The sequence below is a fragment of the Theobroma cacao genome, chromosome 8 (assembly GCF_053813885.1).
Source record: "Theobroma cacao isolate CCN51 chromosome 8, ASM5381388v1, whole genome shotgun sequence".
NCBI lineage: Eukaryota > Viridiplantae > Streptophyta > Magnoliopsida > Malvales > Malvaceae > Theobroma > Theobroma cacao.
This window is the reverse complement of record NC_142646.1, coordinates 25,008,553-25,034,319: the sequence shown is the minus strand read 5'-3', so window position 1 is coordinate 25,034,319 and position 25,767 is coordinate 25,008,553. Positions and strand designations below refer to the sequence as shown.

Sequence of the window (25,767 nt, the reverse complement as noted above, 5' to 3'; positions counted from 1 at the left end):
ACAGAGTCATCTGTTTCAACTTGGTGGTGCACGGTTAGAGCTGAGGGCGCACATATATTATGTAATTTATTATCTCTTATTTATACTGAACGGAAGCCACCGTCTATTAAAGATGATACCTTTTGATAAATATAACATTATATTTATAAATTAGAGAAAGCTCAATGGAGAAAGTTCTACACCTTATGATAAATATAACATTCACATCAATAATTTAATTTATTTTCTCAAATTTATTATAATGTATCTGTTTAGTTTTTTGACTTGCACATAAGATAAAAGAGCAAAGAACATGATACATTTTCGAATTTGGTTTCCCTTTATTGCTCATGATGATGTAGATGCATTGAAAAGAAGTGAACCAAAAGTTAATTTTATGGAGGGTGAGAAGCCAAATTTGTCCTATTCCTTGTAATGGTACCTCACTTGTTTGCAGATTGCTTTTGTATGAAATCTTTCACATCCTCCATGAACAAACCAGTCTCTGGCAATCCTGGATCACCATAAAAAGAGTGGATAGCATTTGGATACTCAATCAAATATGCCTCTTTCTCACACTTCTTCAACCCCTCATAGTACCTAATTTGCCAGTCGTGTAATGGATCAAGCCCTCCAACAAACACAATTGTTGCTGGAAACTTCAACCTGGAAATATCAACTGATTTTGGCCCGAAGATATTTGAGGCTGGATGGTCTCGGTCTGACCCTTGAGGCAAAAATGCGTTCCACAACCAGTCTGTACCCTTCACTGAAAGGACAGGGCCATCAACGAGTCTGATTTCGGATTCTGTTCTTTCTTCTCCACCAAAGAAAGGCTGTATTGCGATTAGTCCTATGAACTTCATGTTTCTCAACTCATACTCACAGGCTTTGACAGTCACATGATGCGCCAGGTTGCCCCCGGCACTGTCTCCGGCGATGAAACACTGGTTTAAATTGGCATACAAGGGAAAACCTTCCAAGTTGGTGTTGTTAATGTCGATGAACTTTAAGACATCAAAGCCATCTTCATATTGACAGGGATATCTATGCTCTGGGGACAACCGGTAGTTGACAGATATAATCACTGCTCCAGTTTGCTTAGAAAGCCTTCGACAAAGGTTATCACAGCCTACTGAACCTGCAGACATGTATGCAAAGCCTCCACCATGAAAGTAAACAATAACTGGCACGTTGGTGGTAGAGGTGGAGGCGGAGGGGACGTAAAGGCGGAACCAGAGGTTGCGGGTGGGATCAACCATGGTATCAAAGCTTTTGACGCCATCAAGGGGTTGTTTGGAAGGAGGAGCTTTGAAGTCAAAGAAGTTCATGATGCAACGGTTGATGGTGCCATCAGAGCGGCGAGAGAATTTGACCCCAAAACCGATCATGGACCTGTAAAATCGCTCTTTCCAAGACACATCTGGCAATATTGAACTTGTATTCTTGGACATTTTTGTAGAGAAATTAATACAACAAAATTCTACCTTAAATACACTTTCTGTCTGTCTCTCTCGCTATATATATATAGCTTTGAGCTTTGTATTTCTATGATGAGGTTCGGCTGAGGACAGAAACATATAAATGCAAAGAGCTTAGAGTGGAAGGTGGAGTGCTGGATCAAATTATATAAATAAGCTCCCTTCAATTATGGACTTATTATTATCATTTCCACCCCATCTTCTCGAAGACCATTTTCTGTCTTTTTCTATTTCCAGTCGAACTCGTGCATTGACAGAAGAATGCAAACAAAGGTTTTTGGTGAGTCGTCCCAATGTTCTTCTTTTGTTTTTCTCTACCTAACCAATAAACTAAACAAAACAAAGAGTGAAATTTTATATAATTTTTAAATGATCATTAGTTTAAAAGATTCAATCTCTCAATTGGTAAGCCGGTTAGATTTTAACATCATAACTCACTTTATAAAAGTGTTGATCTTAAAAATTTTAAATCATGAATCACTCGTTGAGTTACAGAATTAATCTAAAAGTTTTCAAAAGATCTTGTTTAAAAATAAAATAAAATGTTATAATGTTATCCAATAATCAAATAATCAAACTACTTACAATTGGTGCAAAGATAATACATAATAAATGAATACACATTACTTTTTTTTATTAAAATTATATGGAAGGGCTGTGTTGGTGCGGCCAAGAGATTACTTTTTTTTTTTCACTTTTTAACATTAAAATTACATTAATTTTATCATTATTTTTTAAATTTTAATGTAAATTACATTAAAATCAAAGGTTTTTTCTTTAAATTTGGTAAAAGCACATCAAGAGCAGTAGATGACATTGTGAACATTGAAGAGATAGAGTGCCAGTCATGCATATGGATAAAATGAAAACAGAGTTAAAAAGAGTGTAGTTGAAGCCTGGAATTAAACTGCTTGAAATTGTCTGGGTTTGATCGATGTACAATCAATGCAACGCAATGCATTACAGATTTTACCAGGAGAATTGAAGCAAACGATATGGAGAAAATTTTAATATATAATAAAATCACAGGGTGGGAGCCCTTTCAGCAGATCCTGCAATGACTGTGAGCAAGTTGTTGCCGAAAGGATCACTGAGATGTTTTGCAAGGTTCTCGACGGGACCTTCTCCGGTGACATAAGCTTGGAAGTAGAAACCCAGCATGGCGAACATTGCCAGTCTACCATTTTTAATCTCCTTCACCTTCAGCAGTGCAGCCTGGTCGGGATCCTTGGCAAGCCCAAGTGGGTCAAATGGACCACCAGGGTGAAGCTTGTCCTCCAAATCCTATATCATAATCAGAAGACGATCAGACTCAATTAAATTATGAAACCAATTTCCAACTTGGTGTTAATTAATCCCAAATGAGTATATACCAAGACATTAATGATTCTGTAATACTCAGCACCACCAACAAGAATGATCTCGGCAATGACAGCAACGACGAGATTGATAGGGATGTTCCTCCCGAAGTAGTTCAAGGTGTTACCGTCGAGGAGAAGAGCTCCAGTCTGCATGCAGCAGGCAGCAGGTCACCCAACAAATTACAGAACAATATTAATTATACTATATGATCAATTAACCAAACTGAAATATATGCAAATGAATTTGAAACCTTGAACCAAACGGCTTCAGGGCCGCAGTTGGCACCAAATTTGTTGAAGGCTTCAGGGATGATGAACCCAGCAGCACCAAGCATTGCCCATCTACCGTGTATCAACTCATATGCTTGATATCTGCACTCAAATCCCCAGCTCAACTTAGCAACAGTTAAACTAATACTGCATTATGTTTGGTAGGAAAGAGAAAAACATACTATACAGTGCGCGAGTATGAGCTTAAAAGGAAGAAAAACTTACTTGGCAAAGTTTTCTGGCTTTCTGCTCAGACCAAAGGGATCGTATCCATAGCTACATGAACGCGAACACATAAAAGCAGAGCAATCCATCATAACTTTAGTCATATATAAATCATACGCTACTAGTAGTAGTACTACTACTATACTACAACATTTTGCAGGAGGAGGTGGAACTCACTCTCCGGGAACTTCTCCGGTCAAGTACTCTGGGATCTCTGATCTGTCTAAGAGCCCTTCCGGCAAGAAGATCCTTCTGTCGGGACCTGATAATTAATATAAAAGTAAATGCTTGAATATTTATACATCATATACCGCAAATCAAAGCGGAGATATGAACAATTAATTTGCTTCCACTTCACTTACCGTACCACTTAGCGAGCTCTTCATCAGCTGGGGAGACAGAAGCAGTCTTTGCCTTGGGAGGTGCGGCCTTCTTCTTGGAGAAAAGCGCTACGGTCTTGAAGGATGCAGCGTTTGACGCTGTAGGAGCCGATGACCTAGCGGCAGCGGAGAAATTGAGAGGGGTTCCGAGCATTTCGGAGACGCCGAGGGAGGCAGCGGCGGTGGAAGCTGCCAACGAGGCCATCTTGGTGGTGGGTTTGGCTTACAAAGCTAGGAAGAAGTAGTGAAAGTGGTGGAGAACAATAGAGGGAGGGGAGAATGAAGATACTAGTTATAATGTAGAAGTGGTGGATGTGGACATGCCACTTAGGATTGAGGTTCACGTGTTGTGATTGGCTGGCTGTGGAACATGCGATATCTGAAGCTGGAATGTGATAGGGTGGCCTTTCTGACGTGGCAGATCATGATGCTGACGTGGAATGCTCCTGACCCCTTTGTAGATAGGCAAGTATTGTGGTTCTGGATAACATTGTCCTATCACACTGATCCTCCTGTTTGTGTGGATGTGGTGAATGGCGAAAACCAACCATATTTTGCTATTATAATCAGACTGCTTCCCTCATAAATCGAAGTCTCACTCACTCTCAATTGTTATTTTTATTATTTATTAAAAACATGCTTCCGCAATGATTTATATATATATATATATATATATATATTTTGAAATAAAATTATGGTATACACTTATATCATTCTATCCTATATCACCTTTTTAAGACTCAAATAGAAGATTTCAAATAATTCTAAATTAATATATAACTTGCAATGAAAAGGGATGAGAGAGTGAAGTTTTGAGCATAATGAGGGAATACTTCACCAAGTAAAGAAATGGACAATGCATAACAATTTGAAGCCTGATTCGATCCACTTGACTAAAGGATATTCAAACCCACTTCACTAAACCAGTAGAATTAACACCTTCTATCATGCATTTACATAAAATTATTATCCTTGTTATTATTTTTTTTTTATGTAACTCAAAAGACCCAATAGTCCTTTATGTACCCAAAATAAATATTAAATTGTTTAAAAATATGGTAAGTAAACACATAGTTTACTTATGCACCCAAAAACACATATTCAGAGAACATACACATATATAGATTGCTTATGTTCCCAAATACACATATATAGGGAACATTAAACCTTACATATACAAAAATGGTGTATAACTGTGCTAGCAGGTTAGAAGGTGAATTTCATCCATACACAATTTTATGCAACCAAAATGAGTCCTTTTAATCACTGACATCATACATCAAAGACAACTTCAATTCATCTTCTCCACTTGTCCATTTCCCTTGAAGCTGCTACGGCTAGCTTCTTGGTATTGATCACAAGCTCATCAATAAGAGCACCAATTTCATCCCTGATGATAAGAGAGAAAGGAAAATTGATAATCATGAATTCCTAAAATTCTGATTTACAAAAACTTTTGGTTTGCAAATTAAGGAGTCCTGGAATTTTATGATTAGTATCAATGAAATAATATTTATATTTCATTTGAATTTAATGTTCTTTTACTTTTACCAAAGAGATTATTATGATTTTTTAAAAAATTTTATTTTGATTACATTCTGATACATGTTTCTTTTACGTCCACACCCTCCTCACAAAGATAAAATTCCCAACTTCATCCCCAGCTCCCAATTATATCCAAACCAAAGTGAAACCTCTAAACCTGTCTTCATAACCTTCAACTCCAAACTCTTAAAATATTCAAAAACCTGTTTCACTAACAGAGATAATAAGTTTATAAATCAACATCTTGCTCTGCTAGAAAGTAAAGTAACATAGTTATTTTCCATAATCAAAAGCATGCATTTCAATCCATCCAAAAGCTTACTAGTATTGCATTTATTGACATTTTGAGGAGACTAAGAGTTATTTGATAACATGGATCCTATAGAAATGAACAACTCAGAAAGATAATACAGAAACAAAAATAAAAGGAAAATCTACTCACTGCACAGGAAGATGCCGGTGGCCAAACAGCCTTCCAACGTTAGAATATGTATGATGCTCACCATAAGCGATGCCCCTCCCAACACCATAGCCAAATCCTAAACCAATCCCACATCCAGCACCAAAACCAAAACCAACTTGCAAGCCAGGAATTCCAGGACCAAAGCCCGCACCTAATAAGAAAAACCATTCAATGCTTTGCCAAGCAATTAAAATAATCATCATACGTGACATTGAAGCAAAATAATATCAGAATAAAAAAATAAATAAAACTGCAGCTTTTGGTCCATGCAATCTATGAATAGGAAGCATAAAAGACTCATTGGAACATAATGGTCTTGACAAAATAACAGGAGAGGGAGAAATCTAGCAGTAAACCTAGTCTTCCAACCTTCCAAAAGCACAAACGAAAACCAGCATCTATGTCTATGACAAAATAATTGTAAAATATCTAACCTTTTCAAACTAATACAACTACTAGATTAATCAATAGGGATGTTTACTTAGACTACATCTTAGAGGTCTCTCCAAGACAAACTAAAACACGACAATTAAGAATCAAAGAAAATTAACACCAATTGCTTGACCTTCAGCAACAGAAATTCTTAAACAAGGGCTCTGATCAATTAGTTACACATACTATCTCAATAGCAAATCAACAAACCAATGATCACTGGATTTGTTCATCCATTTTTTTAGGGGTTTAAAGCATGCCACTTGGTGGTTGGTACTGATTTTAAACCCTGACCCCGGGCAGAAGGAGTTCATGCAGTTAAAAATTTCAGTTCAAAGTTTATTTGTGTCAAGCATCCGCTAACTGTCGCGAATTTCAAACAAATGATCTCTTTTTCTCAACAGGAAAGCAGGAAGGATTATTTAACACAACAAAAACAGCAACGAAAAACGAAATGAGGAGACAAATTTGTGGAAAGGGTTTTGGTGGGATTGAGTAAGGAAAGAGGGGAATACCTCCAATAAGGCCGAGGCCGAGGCCGAGACCACAGCCAGCGCCGAGTCCAAAAGCAGGGCCAACCTTGCCCACATCCTGGAGTTTAAGCCGCGGGAGTTTCCAAATCAAACCCCTTTCCCCATCCTGCACCGTCGCCGCTTCTCTCCTCCGCCTCCTGCCGTTGCCGTTGCTGTTCATTTCTATTCTTCACTACCTATGGTGTTGGGGAATAGGAATCTCTGCCAGCTCTGGCCCTTTTACATTGGATTTTGGCAATTGGGCGAGTCTTTTTTTCGGGTCCAGATTTATTGGATTTGGTCATTTGGGCCTTATTTCGGTATTTTTTTTTTATTTTTAAAAATTAAAATTAAATTGAATAAAATAAATTGCATCCTTAAGTGATATTCAAGTAATCTTTTATGTTATATTTTTTCTCCAAATTCTAATTTAATTGCTTGTAAATAATGTAATATCTTTTCTTTAAAAGTTTTAATTGTTTCATTTTCACATCAATTTGTTTGTCCAAGACATCTTATTACTTTTCACAGTATTTGTAATTTTTTTAATATAATATTAAAAGTAATGTTATAGACCCGGGACTCGTAACTCGGGACTGAGATTGAACGGGTCATCGTTCGACCCGGTTCTGATAACTATTCTTTATCAGCCAGAGAAATACAAATGTAAAAGGAAAATATATAATGGAAGGGAGGGTGCTACTGCTTTTTTTCCATTGGTGTGAACAATGCTTTACAAGCTATGTATATATCCCAACATCAAACATTCATTACACATTACAGGCCTCTTCACCTTGGATATAGAGGAGGAGAGCAAAAGGAAGAAGCAGGGGAGCCTCCTAAGTCTTTTTATAATTGCAGAAAGAGAGGCTTCACAACTTACATATACATTAACTCCCTAAGTTTACGTATATTTCATATGCCACCACTGACCTAATATCCCTAACTTTCTTTCATGCAAAATATTTCTCCCTCGGCTTTTTTACCTCATCAATTCGAAAGCAGATGGCACGTCATGCAACGGGTGACCCTTCTGGTTTCTTTCGATGATCCTCCGTGCAAGGGGAACCTGCTTCCCAACTACAAAGATGAATGCCTTACCTTTTCCTCCTGCTCCTCTGGCAGTTCGTCCAACACGGCGCACATATTCACTTGGATCACGAGGGAAGTCAAAGAGTACAACATGATCCACACCAGCAAAGTCTATTCCACGTGATGCTCTGCCATTAATTTTAGAAACATATTTTCATGAAATGGGAAGGAGAGAGATAGGCTTTCCCTTCATAAACAAGCACAGCTAATGAAGTAGAAAAAAAAAAAAAAAACACAGAAACACTTGATCTTTTATTTTATTTGGACAGTGGGAAACACTACCTATCAGTGCAAACCAAAATCAAAGATTCTCCTCCAGGATGAGATTGGGTGAATTCCTTCATGTTTACAATCCGTGTTTCTTGTGCTAGAGCAGCATGAAATGGTAGGACTCGCACATGAGTTCCTCTCCTATCAAAACGTTTTAATACATTCTCAACTTTTCTGCATGTGTCTATCTGTTAATGGAGAAGGAAAATGTCATAATAGGATGGCGTCTAAAATTAGCTAATCAAGAAGATGAAAGAGAGGTTTTCCTTCCATGCAAAATGATCATATCATACATACCTTGTTACAGAAAACAATGGTTTTGCAAACTGGACTTTCTTCCACAAGCTTCAGAAGGGCATTCTTCTTGTTCAAGAACGCTGTATCTGGAGTTTTTAAAGTCCCTTCTCCACTGCAATCTACAAGAACCTGGACATGCAACTTTGATTTTAATATTCATTACAGAGTACCAAACATTTATTTAGTAGTTTAGCCTAATAATAAATAAAATGATAATGATAATAAAATAAAGAAACAAACTGGGTAAAAACAAACAAGCACAGAAATGAGAACCCACCTCCTCAAGACCGGAGCTTATATGGTGCATGCCAGGTCCCATGATCATTTTAGTATCAGGAAAAACTTCAATCAGCTTGTTGTATATGTCTACAGGCAAAGTTGCAGTCACAAATAGATATTGTGTTATGATAGGTGAGGAGTCTATTAAACTTTGCAATGCAACCTTGAAATCCTCGTCATTAAAAAGTATATCCACCTCATCAAACACAGCACTGCAATACAAGCAATTAATTACAGCTTATTTTTGGCACAACTATGTGTTAAAATTAAGTTATGCTAGGTCTTTCGATAATAATAATAATAATAAAACAACTGCTTTCCCTTCTCATTATCATGGTATAGATGACGCAATTTTTAAGGAAATTCAACTTACGTTCTAAGATTTGCTAATTGCAGGAAGCCTTCTTTAATTAGGAACATGAAACGACCTGGTGTTGCTATTAAAACATCTACACCTTGCTCTAGATTTTCCAGTTGCGTTTTTTGTCGAAAACCACCTGTCACAACCATAGATCGGAATGGGACTCCAAATTTTGACATTGATCGACAACTACTCAAGACCTGCAAAAGTCAAACTTGCATTAAGCAACTGCTATATTGCCATGGAGAGGGTTCTGACAATATTGCATATACAACTTTGCATAGCTGCAAACATATTCAATTTTCAATTAAGCAAGGTGCGCTGAGCTTTCTACATGATGAATTTCTCTTCAGTCTCAAATAAGCAATTTCACTCCTTAGGTTTAACAACTTGATATCACTCCACAAGTGGAGTAACTACAGTCAAAACTAATTCAATGGTTTTGTGTAATTGCACTGATTTCCATATATGTTGAAACAGTAGAGAAGAATTATGCCATGAACAAACTAAATCCAACAAAAATTGTCGTTGGAGAAAAGCAAACCTGTCCCAACAAGTAATTTTCAATGACCACATTTACCGAAGTCACACCCAGAGCCAATAGATACATTCAAGGACATAAAGGAAACTCATCAATCATCATCACAAATCAAATATGCTTCATGTATAAAAGAAAGCATTAATCATAAACCCAGTGGGCCCGTCGTCCAAAACTCTTAAGGATCCGATGATCTAATCAACCAATTGGCAAGCATATCCGATATGTATAATGCCATTATTCAATCTTGACTTTCTGATAGCATAATAAAAGTTTCATATCCAGAAAGTACTCAACCTATATCCAGAACACATTGAGAACGTAAATACCAGACTGATAAGTGACAACATAATGCTTGGCTAATGTCATATTGTTTGAAGCAACAAAGAGAAGATGACATCAAAATGAAAATAAGAAAAAATACCATGAGACAACAATATTGAGTGGATGCAATTGAGTGGGCACAACAGAAACTGACCTGAGAAGCCAACTCAGCAGTTGGTACAATTATAACTGCTCGAGGGCTACCTGAGGAGGACTTGCTAAATCCTTGAAGTTCTTCTTCCCTAAGACGCTGAATCACAGGTATAAGGTATGCCAATGTCTTCCCTGAGCCACTTTGATCCGCTATAATGCAGCTCTGTCCCTCAAGAACAGGTCTAAAAGCCATAGCCTGCAGTGATTCAAGATTTTTATTTCCTATGCTAAATGGTTTTTGACAAAACAAAGCAATAATTTCAATAATTAATGTTGATGTGACACATCCAAAAGTAAATTAAATCTTCAGACATGAGAAAACAAACTCTCTACACTGTTTATTGGATCAGTTGTCATGAAAAATTATAAATATACCTGAATATGTGAAGGGCGCACAAAAAGCTGTTCCTTTAAAGATTTAATCATGTATTCACTGCAACCCAAATCTATAAAGGTTTTTCGACTAAAAAAGTCACCCCCAACAGACAGCTTATGATGTTTCTTTAGGAGCTCAGGTGATTTCATCTTGGGCTTATGAATGGAGCCCCCATCACCCCATCCAAGTAAGTGAGCAGCAGAACCTCCACGAAATGAACCCTCTGGTTCAGCATTTGTGGGGTAAGACTCATGAGATTTATCAAGCCCTTGAATAGAATCAGCTGATAAATCAGAGTTCTCAATGTGTTTTTCTGTATCAGTACTTTGGCAAGTCTCTCTGAGTTCTTTAGATAAGAAAACCCTTGAAACACCCCTTTGACGGCTCTGTGCAACCAATTCATCATCATTGGTGCTTATTTCTTGCTTCATCCGAAAAGTCCTCTCGACAAGGGCTTTTACTCTTTTTGCTTTAAGTTTTCCAAACCCAACAGTCAATCTCTTTGTACCTGGCTCTGCAGAACACTTGCCAGTGACTGTCGTCACAGGTTCAACATCTGTGAAATTATAAAAGTAAAATCTTAAGGTTGAGAATCAGAGAACACAGCAGTGCATGCCAAGAGCAACATTCAGCAATGAACAGTGTGGAAAGATAACATTTTAAAGTGATGGAGGCTGGTGTATATCTAGTGGGAATAAACAGGGTACCTTACCCTGCATGTTAGAGGTGAAAAAATGAGAATAATCCAATATCACTAAAAGGGAAATGCTAGATACACCTTATGAAGTTACAGTTTAATCTAAAGCAATTTCATTCTCATTGTCCACTATCAGGTCTTCGATATTCTCTGAAACAGAGATTAATTTAATCCATATTCCAAAAATAGGTCAATGAATCATCTTCAAATGGATTACTTATCTATGGGTTGAAACATGTACTCCAAATTAGCAACTATACCTCAGTGAATGATGTATAAACTGAATAAGGCTGTAACAAGTTAGGTTCAAAAGGATGGTCAGCATCACTAGGGTATCTTGAATATATGGATTCACGGCAAATCCATTTCTATCTATGTGAGCAAGTCCTTTCTTTCTAATTTTTACATATGCTTTTTGCTAACATAAGCTAGAATGCTATAAGACAATATTCGAAATGCTCCATTTCAATTTTGCATTAGAAAAGTTTCTAGTCAAATGTGATTGAACCGTTTGCTCAATCATAAAGAATTTGGAAAAGGCACGAGGAATAATGTGATTAAAGTTTAATGTTGCAGCATGTTTTAAGGAAAACAAGGAAAAGAGATAGCTAATTAATAACAATAGCGCACACCAAGTTGAAGGATAGATGAAGAGAGAGTGAGGGTGAGTAGGGCCTAGAATCAAAGACCAAAGATAGAACATTAGAAGCGGGAAAGGAACCTGGTGGATTAGGCGGGAGGCTCCAATCAGAATGAGAAGAGAGTAGGTGGTTGGGGTCAGTTCCGCCGCAAACAATGAACTGTTTGGGGTAAGCACCCGATGTTTCAATGGAGGTGCTTGTAAACCCACGTCTAACTTGCACCAAATTATGCATAGGAGGGCGCCATTTCCATCCTGATGGAGTTCCTACTGGGAACGGGATTGGGTGACCATTCGCCAACATTTCCCTCCAAATATCACACCGCTTCGCTCCTTCAGAGGATAACGGACGGAAAAGATGCTTCAATCGCTGCTAAATGTTGGGGGAATCACATCAACAACTAATCAATCCCCTCTGGCCCGGCCTACCTCGACCTGGGTTTGGGCTTCAGGCTTGTAGTCGCGACATGCGGTCCAATCTGAAAATATGCTCTTCGAATTTGGACTTTTGTTATTTTAAAAAATTTATAACATTTATACTAGGATTTTTTAGTTTAGTTTTTATTTTCTTAAAAATACGGTTTGTGATATATAGAAATAGTTTTTCAATATGTTGGAAGAGTTCCTTTAATAAAATAATTATTTACTAGTTACTAACCGGCGCTTCGTTACGATATTTTTTGTTTGACGTATAATTTTAAAATTATTTTAAATAATTAAATAATTTAATAATATATTTCATCTATGAATTGAGTAATAAAATAATTGTTAACAACAATACATAGATAAATATTGTTAGTGATATTAACAATATTTTATGAGAAAAAACAGTAACTATGAATAATATCGGAACATTTTACTATTATTCACAGGTTTTTAATAGTAGTTTAAGTGAATTGCTCGAAATAGAAAAATAGTTAAAGTGAAGAAACCAAGTTATGTAAGAATATGAAGGTAACATGTTATGTAAGACTTTATTGCGAACTTCTTTCACTGCATATCATCCTCCCAATTAATATCTTATGCATGTACAAAGATAGTTCTTCACAAAATGTACAAAAAGTGATTTTATGTTTAGTAATGAACAGCTAACACTATGTTGTCCAAAAAACAGGACAAAGTTCAATTTGTACAAGCCATTTCAAAGTATGCAACATCAATTTTTTGGACAACATTGCATAAGTAGGATGGCAATTATTAAACAACAAAAAGTGATCTCACAATAGTGATTTAAGATCTTTGACAACATTTGTCTCCTCCAAATCTAGCAATGGAACAATATTAAATAATTGTCATAAGAGTATGCAAAAAAATGATTCTATAATTCAATGAGAAGATTGGAAAAATGGGGTAATTGCTACAAAAAGAAGATTTAACTTTCTAAGTACTTTCCAAATGCCTCTTCACTTCGGCAGTGGGAAGGGAGCAAACTAAATTGTAAATTGTGGTTAACTCTAAAAAAACACAATGATAGAAAAACAACTCAGATTCTAGTCCCAGGTTAAAAACTATAAATGCCCAATTCTAGTTAACTATTATTTGTAATGTACTGTTTACAGGAAAATTACATCAGCGATGTTCCAAGCATAGAAGAGCCTAGGGGTATTCCCACCTAGGGTGTTCCAAGCATGGAAGTGCCCACGGGTATTCAAAGCTCGAAGCGCTTACGGTGTTCTAAGGTCAAAAACGCGCAGGGGTGTTCTAAACGTGGAAGCGCCTAGGGGCATTCCAAGCATAGAAGCGCCTAGGGGCGTTCCAAGTATAGAAGTGCCCAAGGGCGTTCCAAGAGCATAAGTGCCTAGGGGCATTTCAAGCGTGGAAGCGCTCAAGGGCGTTCCAAGTGCAAAAGCACCTAAGGGTGTTCCAAGCGTAAAAGCGCCCAAAGAGCATTACAAGCACAAAAACACCCAGGACCAAGCATGGAACAACCATTTGTATGGGGAAGTAAAAGTAAGTCTAAACAAGTGGCAAGGTTCATGAGTTACCTTCACATTTGGGATGTTCTAGAGAGTTTGGCTTGATGGCTCATATACAAAAATAGTTAAGAGGACTTCCTCTTAACCTTTTCTTGAAGTACATGTGTTTTACCCCTTCTTCTTTCCTTACTCCTTAAAAATACACGTGACGCACCATCAAATGCCACTACTCCATTTACCAAAAACTTACACCCACTACCCAACTACATGATCATTCTTTTAATATCTTATAAACCGTTCTTTAATTGTTCTTCAATAACAATCACGTTCTCCCATGATTAAACGTGTTCTTCTAACAACTCTTAAGAAAGTGTTCTTGTTCAGTATAAATATGAAAGCCTTGAAGGTTGGAAGAAGACAGAAGGAGAGATTATTTGACACCTAACAAAGATTACTCTAAAAGCTCTCTCTCTCTCTCTCTAGATTCCTCCAAGCATTTTTTCTCTTCAACCTTTCCCAATCGTTGTTATCTGTCGCCATTTCCACCTTTTCTTATCCCTCACCACCTGCCACCAAAACACTTACGCTTCAAGGACTGCTCCAATCTTCCTCTCTGCTACCTCTAGCTCATCTCGATTCACTCATTGCAACACGTCCTTTCTCCCTAACCAAAAGCACCCTCTACATTTTGGAGACTCCATTGGGGAAGAGTGATTTCAGTAAGTGAATACTAGCTAGAAATTTTTATTTGAAGATATAAAAAGTCCTCCCAACAATCAAGAATTTACAATTCCCACCTATGTCCAGGAGCTCATGAAAATGCTCCAATTACCTAGTATTTCTTTTACTTTTAATGCATTATTGGTCACAGCTTTATCGCTTTCATTTTGATTGTTGTGTGATATGTTAAAGTAATTCATTTTCAGTCGTAAGCTTTATCACTCTTATTTTGGTTGTAATATGCTTGTTTCACTTGGTCAAAAGTGTTATGCTCGAATCTTTCATCGTATAATTCATATTTTAGCCATCAGCTTTAACGCTCGTAATCTAGCTGTCATAATATTGCGCTATTAGCCACAAGTTTAATCGCTCACTTCTTGGCCATAGTTTGCTATTCACATATTGGCCACAAGCTTTATCGCTCACTTCTTGGCCATGGTTTGCTATTCACAAAAAGGCTGTAACATGAAACGCTCACATAATATGTCATTCTTCTTCCTATTAGGTTGAGGATTATTCTCCCTAATATAAAGTTGAGAATCCTTTTTGGCTGCAAACAACAATACTTGTGAAACACTCATATGATTGCAAAAAATGTAATACGGAACCAAGTAGCTCAATAAAACCATGAAGAAAACAAAATAAATGTTCACTTTGGAAGAATAAGTTTATAATATCAGAAAAAGGGGAACAAGGAAAAGCTAGTTAAGTATGAAATTCAGAGGGTAGGAGGATTTATCAATCTCAAAACTGGAGAGGCTATCTAATCTTTTTTGCAACTCCATCTTCCTTGCGTCAAGCTTTTTTATCTCAGCCTCTATGTTAGGCTTGTCAACCTTTGTCATAATGTATTCTTTGGCCTTAGCCATACAAGCGTCAAGGCATTTAATGTGATAACGAGAGAGGAGAACTGTCACGACCCAAATTTCAGGCTATGACCGACGCAAGGGCCCAACAGACATAGTCCATTAAGCCCAAGTAAGCCTATTAATCTAACATGTTCATTATTCCATCATATACTGCTAAGTCATATTTCATAACTTAGAATCAAAATAATGTTAAACATTGCCACCTCATACTGGCATACTGAATAAGTGTATATACATTATCTACAATATGTATCTTAATAATTTACATTAGGTTTGTCTATACATAATAAAAGAATACTCGACTTCCAGCGGAGGGACTCGGACGAATGTACAGCTACTGAATGTCGAGACACCTACCAATAGATGGATATAAGTCTAGAAGGACACCTCGTCCTAGTTACCGGCTGCCTCGTGATCTGAAAACATGAAGTTGAAAACGGTGAGTATAAACCTAGTGAATGAACAAGGAATGGAACAAGCAACAATTAGGGAGAATTTAAAATCATGATGCATTTGTTTCAAAACAATGCAATTTAGTTCCATTCATATTAAAAACCCCTCATCAAGCCCTTAAATGATTAATCATTTGAAAATCATGAACCCATACTGTCACGACCCGGAACCTCCCTCGAGCCATGACAACCGTCGCAATGTCTCAAATGATACTCATTACCCGAAATACCAATCGGAATCTCGCAAGGCTTACATATAAGTTTTAAACAATTTTCAATCGTTTTCAGCTCAAGTAAATCAAAAGACAAAAATATAGCATTTTTATATAAAACAATATTTATAGAAACACGTGTAAGTAATCTTTTGTAACTTAGAAGTAAAATAAATTCATACATACAATAATTTACAAAGTTATAATGTAAAATAATAATTACAATGACAAGTGGCCCATAAATACACCAAGTGTTGGTGATAGTAACCTACTGTTTGTGTGATAGAAGGGTCAACTGGAATCCTCGACAAAATCGGGTATCTACAAGCTACCACAGGCCTGAAATATTTGGAAAGGAAGTGGGTGAGATTTTACAATCCCAATGAGTAAACAGACATTATCATAAATATCTAAAGGCGAGTAACATGGAGACAAGTTTAAACAACAAATTACAAACCATTTCATAAGATTTTCAATTTATTTCTTAAACCATAAAATATTTGTAATTTACCAAAACAGTTGTTAAGGCTTATAACTTTTATTAAAAACAGGGCTCAAGCCAAAACTAGTCCTCGAGGATACCTTGGCCGAGGCATCTAACCGAGTCCGCCAAGGTTGTTAAGATATTTACATGTTAAACACATGTCAGTTTTGAAAACAAGCCGTTTCTTGGCGTTGGCCGAGTTACAATAATAATAGGTTTACTCACCGTTTGTACAAATTAAATGCTTTCTAGGTGCCCCGATCACTGTTTATCGGGTATGACTTCCTTGCCTTTATCGAAAGGCTCTCCTCCTAGACACATTGCAAAATTTTCACAACTTACCACATTGATGCTAAATCACTATATAATTGACTTCAATCCTATACTAATGCATGGTATGAAATGCAATAGCCTAAAATGGCTTAAACGCGGTATTAACCTATTTTTGGCACTTTACCCGATAAATTGCTAACGCGCTCTATTTTAACTATAAATTGTCTCATTTTCTCTCCAACATTTCTAACCATTAAATATCAACAAATAATCCTCTAAAATTACCAAAATCAGCTCACTTTTCTCCTTGGAAAATTCGGTCAAAAATGGGACATTTACTCTGTTAATTTTCCACTTTGTTTGTCTATCACATTTAACTATTTTTCATCATTTTCTCTTCATTTCTCTTAGAATAAAAATCAGTTATTCATCATTGAAGAATTGGCCAAGGGTGGCTATTGTGCAAATTTCATGCTTTCTTGCCCAAATTTGATTTCTATACACATTTAACTAACTACAACTATCAATTTAACTAAAAAACAAAACATAAGAATTTCAAATTCCTCCCCCTTGAAATTCGGCCAGCCCTTGGTATCACTTTTTGATCTCTCTCCTCAAGCATGTTAAATGGAAACAAAGGCATAAGAAAGGTAGAAATCAAGCTAAAGTCGAAAAATCTTACCGTTAGACGAGTAAACGGACGAAAAACGCGATTTTCCCTTTGAATTTTCTAGTTTTCCTTTGGTTTTTCTCTTTTCTTCCTTTCCTCTCTATTTTCTCTCTTGTTCTCTCCTTATGGCCGGCTATCACCTGATGTGGGGTTTAAATGGGTTGACTTTCCTTTAAAAAATATTAAATCATTAAAAAGTGCCATGTGTCACTTTCTCATTGGCTCGTTTTTAAAATTTCGTCTTTTAAACTTCAATTTTTCACTACTTAGAATACCATAGTTATTCATACCAAAAATAAATAAATCCTATGATTTTGACAAGTTTTGGGTGGTGAAAATTACGATTTTTACCCCGAGGTGACAAAATTACCGTTTTGCCCCTATGTTTCGAAAATTGCCAGAATTGAAAATTTTCATTTCCTATCATTAAATTATACTCCAAATAGTTAATCTTGGTAAACAATTTCACTCCATGATCAAATTATTATCTTAGGTGGCAAAATGACGATTTTGCCCCTAAACATCAAAATTTTCAATTTTTCCCCAAATGAACCCTCGAACTCCGAACAATCATTTTTAGTCATTCATGGACTGTAAAATATTAAATTTCATCCTACGATTCCTATTTAAACTAGTTCGAGGTTAAATCAACTCAAGTGTACCGTTAGGTACAATACCGGGTTTGTCTATTCTTAGGAACTTTCCTAGCATAATAACAGGCTACTCAGTGCATGTATGTCATGACATGTGTTTATAGGGTCAGGTTTTACCATTTGAAGAATGAAAGCTTCAATGATATGCAAGCAAATCAAATATGGCAACGAATTTTCGCTGCAGCGACGTTGGGATTAAGTTATTAGCCGAACGATGGTTTCTCAACTGGCCGAGGGTTTCTCACTAAACCTCCTCATTTTAAACTTAACTCATTTAGTCCTTAATGTTGGAAGTCCATGCTTAGATATGGTAGCAAAGAAGTGAAAAATACGGTAGCAATTGGAGAAGATAAGAGACAAAATAGAAAGTTTTTCACTACAGCGAGATTTAATCTCGCTGCAGCGAAATTGTGACCCAGAAACAGAAAGTTTCTCGCTGCAGTGAAATTATAACCCAGAAATAGAAAGTTTCTCACTGTAGCGAGAATGAATTTCGCTGTAGCGAGAAGCTACAGTGTCATTCTCGCTGTAGCGAAAATGCATTCTCGCTGCAGCTAGTTTTCGACAGTCTACCCCTCCAAACCCCGAGAGTTTCTCGCTGCAGCAAAAATGATTCTCGCTGCAGCAAGAAACAAGGCACCAATGAAAAATTTACCCTTTTTCCTAAAGAAAACCACCATGTTAAAATGTCCAAACCAACATGAAACGCATAACAATTTTCCAAAGTTTAACAGGTCAAGTTTCACATGCATTACAACCATATACCATTACTCATTAATTTCATATAACACACATATTTACATACGTATATATATATATATATACATATACCCATCCTCATCATGCACACCATCCCATCATCATCATCACTAGCTCATGCGCACTCCCTACTCGCACATGGCTGGGTCATCACCGGGTTATGCGCACTCCCTACTCGCACATAATCGGGTCATCCTCGGCTTATGCGCACTCCCTACTCGCACATAGCCGAGTCAATGTCATTACACAACAATATATTCATATTCATATATATATATATATATATATATATATATATATATATATATATATATATCAGCACAATGTGGTAGTGCATGAATCAATAATAGTCACATGTCACAACATGGAGACAACTTATCAAAAGTTTGTTCCCAAGGCACTTGTTTTTATGAAAAGCTAGATAATCCATTCAAATGTTTGACAAATACATTATATCCCTAAAACAAGTTTTGAATGCAGTTCACTCACCGGTTGATTGTAGAGCCTTTAGCTAACTTTAATTCCCTTAATGATCCAATTGGGGTGATGGGGCTTCGTTAGAACCTAGAATCACATTAGCATCAGTAATAGGTCAATTTATATACTATAAACCCTAAAAGCTATCTCTTAGTTAGCTTTCAATTGCCACTTTAAATGGCTATCTATGCTCACTATCTTAATCACTATAAAAGAAATAAACATACTCAATAATAAAACATCTCATAATCCCAATTACTAGCCATTATTCACAGCTAAAATTCAAGCTTAGTTCATCACTCACCCTAAGGCTACTTTGTAGTCAAATTATCTTTCAATGGCTTCCAAATCAATGGGGTAATTCTCTCTTTCTCTCTCTAGAATGCCCAACTAGTAAGAGAAAGTATGAAAATAAGATTTATCAAGGGTTTTGAAGTGAGAGAGTGAAAGAATACAAGAGTTCTAGTCAAAAGGGCTCAAAAGTATGAAAACTAGAGCTAGAGAGAGAAAATTATGCAAGCTCCATATCAAGCTTCCATGGAGGTTGGAAGTAATGTGAAAGAGAAGAAGAAGAAGAAGACAAGCTGCTGGAAAATGGGAGAATAAGCTATTAGAAGAAAGATATTTATAGCCAATCTTATCCATTCCCTTAAAATTACCAAATTGCCTTTCCACAAATTAGCTTATTCTCCTCCAATCTTTTATGCAATCTTTTTGCTCTTTTGACACTAGGACAAGGTCCATAATGGTCTAGATATGCTCGGGTTCATAAAAACTTAAAATTTTAACTTGAGGTGAAAAATGACCATTTTGCCCATATCGTGAAAATCATCAAAATTTTAGTTTCCTTTCCATTTTACCCCTAATTTCACCATCCATTTATACCTTAGGCCTACTTAGGCCATAATATCGTTAAAAAATCTTACTTTTATGGGCTTACTAAGAAAATAACGAAAGTACCCCTAATCAAGGATATCGCGTGTACTTCCCTTTACAAGTCTATAAAGGTCAAGGTCTCACAAGAACATCTCCCATAAGACCCACCATCTTTTGTAATTCTTCGAGAGAAATGTCTACTCATGGGGAAGAAGAAATCTCTAAAGCAGTACCCAAGCTATCCATGATGCCTTTATTCAAGAATTTGTGTTTAAAATGCCAAAATTCACCATCAACTTTATAGACATGCTCCAATAGCTACAAGTGTTGTGGCATGACTGGAATGCCATGATAGTCTTCCAAATGAGTGTCATAAGCATCATTTCTACGTTCTACCACTCAAGAAAAAAAAAGATGGCATACAGTGAGCAGAAAAAAAAAAGGAAGCATAACAATATTTAAACAAATGATATTTGAGTTATTCTAAATACCTCTAAGAGAAAAGGAAGAATTACGAGTAGAATCTAGAACACCCCCAGAAGAGGAACCATTGCAAATAGTATTCAGAACACCCCCAAGCGAAGAAGCATCCCGCCTAACATTCGGAACACCCTCAAAAGAAGAAATGTTGTGAGTAGCACCAAGAGTAGCATCGATTCCAAAGTTGTTCTGAATACTGCGAGTAACTCCAAAGATTCCCCCAACAATGATATTTGCATTGTTATGTTGAAATGTTCCAAAGCCAAACCCAAAAGCATTCTGATCATTTTGGTTAATGGCATTCACATAATCACCATCAATTCTAGTTGCAACACCCACATCGTCATCACCAACTCCAGTAGCAATATTCACATCATCACTACCAACTCTAGTAGTAGCATCCACATCACCATCACTGACTCCTGTCATGTCATTCACCTTATCTCCACCAACACTTATATAGTAGAGGGCATGAAATCGGTCATATCTATCGGACCTCCTTGTATAGCATTACAATCTACCTCTCATCCCAAACTCTGATGTTCATGTTTGGGAAACCTCTCCTTAATTGACTCATCACTAGACTCATGGTTATTCATGTGGTCACATGATTCTTCCTCACTCTCAGACTCTATGATACCTTGTCCTTCCACTTCTACACTTGGAATTGATTTTTCCTTAAAAAAAAAAACAAAAAAGAGAGTTCAAATAGTTATGTGAGAATAAAGAGAAAAAGGAGATAAAAGAAGAGCAAGAAACAAGCTTACCTAACAAGGGGTTTTGTTCCTCTTAGAGCGAATCAAACGAAGTGACACGTCATTATTACTGATGGAAGGAACATGCAATTGCACCTTAGGATCAAGTACGACAAATGAAGTCCATTCTTGAAGACAATCTCCCCAATAAGCATACTAACCAGCAGTATAGTGTAATACCCCGTACTTTGATATGGTGGCTAATAAAGCTTATCGGATGCCAAGTAAGATTAATTAGAATGTTTAAAAGTGATGAAAGATGAAAGGAATAGTTTAGAGAAAAATATTCTGCACTTGAAGAAATAACAATTGAATAATAATATTTTTATTGAGGATGAATGTGAAACCTCGACCTTCATAGACGTGTAGCGGAGGTAGACACGATGACGTAGATTAGGAGTAATCTTGTCATTTTTCTTGGTGAGCTCCTAGAAGTGGGTTTTTCAAATATTATTAAGGTCTAAGTAGGTCTAAGAAATAAATGAATAAGGTATATAATAATGAAATAAATGAAGAAAATTGAAATAATGATCATTTTCATAATAGGGGTAAAATGGTCATTTTAGGTCTCGGGTCTAAATTTTAAGTTTTCATGAACTCGAGTACCCCCGATCTATTGTGGACCTTTTCTCAGTGTTAAAAGAGTAAAAAGTCTAAACCAAAGGAAAGAAGAAGGTAAAGTCAACTATGTAATGGCATTTTTGTAAATAAGTGAAACTTTAGTCAACTTTAAGCATAAATATCTAATTCTCAAGCAGTTTCTCCTCACTTCCAACAGCTTCTTCTTATTCTTCCCATTTCTCTTCTCAATTTCACGTTTTTCATCTCCCATGGAAGCTTCCCTTGAAACCTCCATGATTTTCTCATGGTAACCCCAAATCTTATGTTTTTATATGTACCTTGTCATAGGATTTTTCATACTCTTTCACTTCTACACCTCAAGAACCCTCAAAAGTCTTTCCTCAATACTTTCTCTCACTAGTCGAACATTTTAGAGAGAGATATATATTTTTCATAATAGCTTGAAAACTCTTGAAAGGAATTCAACTATAAAACCACCAAGGTCCCAACGAGACCCCACATCTCCACTTGGAGCATTAGTGGAAGTTGGAGTCAATTAAAGAATCAGCAAAGACAAGTGAGTGAACTTGCATTAAAATGTTTTGGGATAAATGCACATGTATTTGGTTGAGTCACTTGAAATATTTTATTGAACTTTTCTCTAAATATGCATGGGAATAAGCCATTGATAAAATGTTTTTATGATGTGAAATGTGTAATGTGATGAATTCATGTGTTTCTATATTATGTTGATATGTATGTTATGCCTTGAACGATAATGTTGTGTGATAATTATAACCATGCGTATGCGGTGTCGGAGTGCACATGACGGTGCCAGTAGTGTGCGGTGTGGGAGTGCACACGCTGATGATATATGCCATGTGCGGTGTAGGAGAGCACATGATGCTGATGATGATATTGTAATGTGCAGTGTGGGAGTGCACATGATGACCTAGCTATGTACGGTGTGAGAGTGCACATGAGATGGGGGAGAGTTGAGGTGATGCCGGTAATTGTATATATGTTATATATATAGAGAAGTTATGGAAAATATATTGTGATTGTATTGAATATTGAATGTTAAAATCTGACAAATGCTTTCCAATTGATTTTCATTGCAGTAAAAATGGATTTTATTGTGACAAGAATTCTTTTAATTTTATGGCCCTATTTTTCGCTGCAACGAAATTCATTCTCGCTACAGCGAGAAACTTTGGGTGGTTGGGGTAAAATGCCAGCCCTGGTTTTTGTTGTAGTGAAATTACATTCTCGCTGCAGCGAAAAACTCTCGGGTGGTGGTTCAAAACTTTTACCCTGAATTTCGCTGCAGCGAAATTTCATTCTCGCTGTAGCGAGATTCCTTCTGCCGTGCTTGCCTTACTTGGATTCTGCTGTAGTTTTCACTCTTTTCAACTTCATGGTTGATCATAGATCCTTCAACATTAAGGGATTAAATAATTAAAGTTTGAATTGAGGGGTTTTAAAAAGGAAATTAAGCTAAATTGCATTGTTTTCAACATAAGTGTATCATGTTTTCCAAAACTTCCCGTATAGTTGCTTGTTCCCTTCCTATGTTCACTCACTAGGTTTATACTCACTCTTTTTAACTTCATGTTTTCAGATTCAAAGGCAGTTGGGACCTAGATTGAGGTGTTCACTTGTATTCGCCTTTTGGTAGGTACCATGGCATTCAGTAGTCGTACCCGTACCCAGAGTCACTCCACTGGTAATCAAGAGTCTTTTGCTTATGTATACTCACATGTGCTGTAAATCACTAAGGTTCATGTTATGAACAATATATGTATATTTGGATTGATGATTGCCATTATGAGCTAGCAATGAGTGACAATTTTTTTTTAGGTTAATATGAATGCAAGCATATGATTGTCAAAGCACACTATTAAAGTAATTATAGTTAAAAATTATGAAATATGACTTTAGGTGTACTGGATGAAATAATGTACAGGACTACAAAAAGAGGCTTGCTTGGGCTTAGTGGGCTATGCCCATTGGGCCCTTGCGCCAATCATAGCCCTAAAATTGGATTGTGACATATAGGCACCTATTTTGTCAAAGGCTGGGACAACATAATTTTTGAATTTATCCATAGTACAATTGAGCATACCAATAAAGAATACAAAAGTGCAATAGGAGAAGTTTTCAAGAAAAGGGGGTTTAGGTGGAGCTGGCTGATCATATCCAAATTGGCGCGTCACTCTATAAGGAGAATATACTTCGACAAATAATGAATCCTTATCAACACTTGAACTAGTCATCTCAATCATGGAAAGTAGTTGGCAAGAATGAACCCACATTATGAATTTCAATCAGCGTGAGCTCAGTTTCCCAGTCTCAAATGGTCATCTATCATAATAAATAGTTAGATCACCAAAATCATGGTTTGATCTTACATAAGGCTTTGTGATAAATTGATCCGCCTCATCTAACACCTTAAGAATGTTATCCCTGGAAATTTGGTCATGCCATGCCCAAGCTCTATAAGTATCTCTTAAAGCTGTATTTGTAAAAGAAGACACGGGAAGCTGATACACATTATAAGTGGGGGCACAACTACGAAATCTCTCCCATAAACACATTTGAATAAAAGATACATCCAAATAAGTCAAGACTCTGTAGTGGCCAACTGATTCAGCAGTCTTCAAATGATACAAGTCTAACCTCCTATACAAGGATCCCAAATATAATGGAGCAAGAGGAAAGCTCGTACCCTTAGCAATTTTGATTGTATAAGGAATAACTGAAGAGGAGATTCCATCATCTGGACAACCTGGGAAGACATACAGAGCCATCCACATAATCAACAAAGCTACTAACTCATGAATGTGATTTGGATACTTAAGAAGACTACTTTCAACTTTAAGGTTAAACTTCTTATAAAAGAGTCCTACCTAGTTGGAAAAACATGCCATTTTGGAAGCCTTAACTTGGCTTTTAAACAAGTCGATAAAGAACTCCTTGACTTTTTCTTCCCCTTTAGAAAGTATAATGGAACGAAAGTTGTCTCTACCAACACAAGGAAGTTCCAAAAGAATGCGCACATCTTCAAGGGTAAAAGTAAACTCTTCCCAAGTAGTAACCATGGTATGTGAAAAGGTACTCCACTGTGCAAGAATAGCATGCCATACTTCAATTCTAGATTCCTTGCGAATGTGGAGTTTTGTGGTAACTCTTACAACGTCAAGGACTCTAGCATTGTTGACAGTAGTCACTTAAGTGGAATTCTTTAAGACTTTCTCTACCCATTCATCCCAACCTTGGACCTATAATGAATTATATCCAAATTTAGTGACTGAAAGAGGGAATTCACCATGTTCAAATCTGAACTTCAGTACTGACGTTCCTGGGATGGAACACCTTCTATCTGGAGTGGCTTCATTACAAATACGATCCCAATGATAGCTAGTAGATGCACATAGATGCCTATCTACCTGTTTTGCACGCACTGCTTCCCAAAAGCAATCTTCTCCTCTTTCCCTGATGATCCTATCGTCTCAATTTTCTGCCACAATAGGTACTTCACTAGTTCTCCCTACTCGCATTTTCTTAGAAAAAGAGGTTGCAGCAGTATTATTTTTTTTCATCCTCAGATCAGCCCTACCAAGGTCACCATAGCGAACTTTCAAGGTAAAATGAGTTTTGGCCATAAGAAGAAGCAATAAAATTCTTACAAGCACAAATGACACAAAAACAACCAGATAAGTACTCATACATTACCATTCCTACTTATGCACTAATATCCCGTGTTTGTTTATTTGTTCTTATTTGTGCATCATATTTGTTTGATTATTCCTTTATGCTAAACAAAACGAAAAAATATATATGTATATAATTCACTAAACAAAAAAAAAATCCTCAAAGAGAATAGGCAATAATAAATAAATAAATACTCCTTTTATAATAAAATAAAATAAAAT

At 36.6% G+C, this 25,767-nt stretch overlaps 3 protein-coding genes and 1 pseudogene across 3 annotated transcripts; all 4 read right to left on the bottom strand.

Moving 5' to 3' along the window:
* Positions 1 to 189: 189 nt before the first annotated feature.
* On the bottom strand, positions 190 to 1,433 carry LOC18592788 (putative carboxylesterase 18 pseudogene; annotated as a pseudogene).
* A 901-nt stretch (positions 1,434 to 2,334) lies between these two features.
* On the bottom strand, positions 2,335 to 3,974 carry LHCB5 (light harvesting complex of photosystem II 5). The gene is made up of 6 exons (XM_007019678.3): positions 3,679 to 3,974; positions 3,494 to 3,578; positions 3,317 to 3,367; positions 3,073 to 3,193; positions 2,834 to 2,968; positions 2,335 to 2,744 (listed from the first exon to the last, which is right to left on the bottom strand). Exons 1-6 carry the CDS (start codon positions 3,899 to 3,901, stop codon positions 2,484 to 2,486), a joined length of 876 nt encoding a protein of 291 aa, XP_007019740.3. The 5' UTR covers positions 3,902 to 3,974; the 3' UTR covers positions 2,335 to 2,483.
* Positions 3,975 to 4,722: 748 nt separating this feature from the next.
* Positions 4,723 to 6,901, bottom strand: LOC18592786 (glycine-rich protein). The gene is made up of 3 exons (XM_007019677.3): positions 6,652 to 6,901; positions 5,684 to 5,855; positions 4,723 to 5,086 (listed from the first exon to the last, which is right to left on the bottom strand). The coding sequence occupies exons 1-3, from the start codon at positions 6,827 to 6,829 to the stop codon at positions 4,993 to 4,995; spliced, it is 444 nt and encodes a 147-aa protein (XP_007019739.1). The 5' UTR covers positions 6,830 to 6,901; the 3' UTR covers positions 4,723 to 4,992.
* A 429-nt stretch (positions 6,902 to 7,330) lies between these two features.
* Positions 7,331 to 12,058, bottom strand: LOC18592785 (DEA(D/H)-box RNA helicase family protein). Its single transcript, XM_007019676.3, has 8 exons — positions 11,757 to 12,058; positions 10,338 to 10,894; positions 9,964 to 10,158; positions 8,960 to 9,147; positions 8,585 to 8,798; positions 8,308 to 8,436; positions 8,023 to 8,198; positions 7,331 to 7,868 (listed from the first exon to the last, which is right to left on the bottom strand). The coding sequence occupies exons 1-8, from the start codon at positions 11,977 to 11,979 to the stop codon at positions 7,631 to 7,633; spliced, it is 1,920 nt and encodes a 639-aa protein (XP_007019738.1). The 5' UTR covers positions 11,980 to 12,058; the 3' UTR covers positions 7,331 to 7,630.
* Between the last annotated feature and the right edge of the window lie 13,709 nt (positions 12,059 to 25,767).

Coding starts and splice junctions, on each gene's coding strand:
- LOC18592785 (XM_007019676.3), bottom strand. CDS start 11,979: ATGTTGGCGAATGGTCACCCAATCCCGTTCCCAGTAGGAACTCCATCA. Junction 9,148..9,963: donor CTGCTGAGTTGGCTTCTCAG/GTCAGTTTCTGT, acceptor TGACTTTTGCAG/GTCTTGAGTAGTTGTCGATC. Junction 8,799..8,959: donor CAATTAGCAAATCTTAGAAC/GTAAGTTGAATT, acceptor CTTGTATTGCAG/TGCTGTGTTTGATGAGGTGG.
- LOC18592786 (XM_007019677.3), bottom strand. CDS start 6,829: ATGAACAGCAACGGCAACGGCAGGAGGCGGAGGAGAGAAGCGGCGACG. Junction 5,856..6,651: donor CGGCCTCGGCCTTATTGGAG/GTATTCCCCTCT, acceptor TTTTCTTATTAG/GTGCGGGCTTTGGTCCTGGA. Junction 5,087..5,683: donor CACCGGCATCTTCCTGTGCA/GTGAGTAGATTT, acceptor TCTTATCATCAG/GGATGAAATTGGTGCTCTTA.
- LHCB5 (XM_007019678.3), bottom strand. CDS start 3,901: ATGGCCTCGTTGGCAGCTTCCACCGCCGCTGCCTCCCTCGGCGTCTCC. Junction 3,368..3,493: donor ACCGGAGAAGTTCCCGGAGA/GTGAGTTCCACC, acceptor GCGTTCATGTAG/CTATGGATACGATCCCTTTG. Junction 2,745..2,833: donor ACAGAATCATTAATGTCTTG/GTATATACTCAT, acceptor ATTATGATATAG/GATTTGGAGGACAAGCTTCA.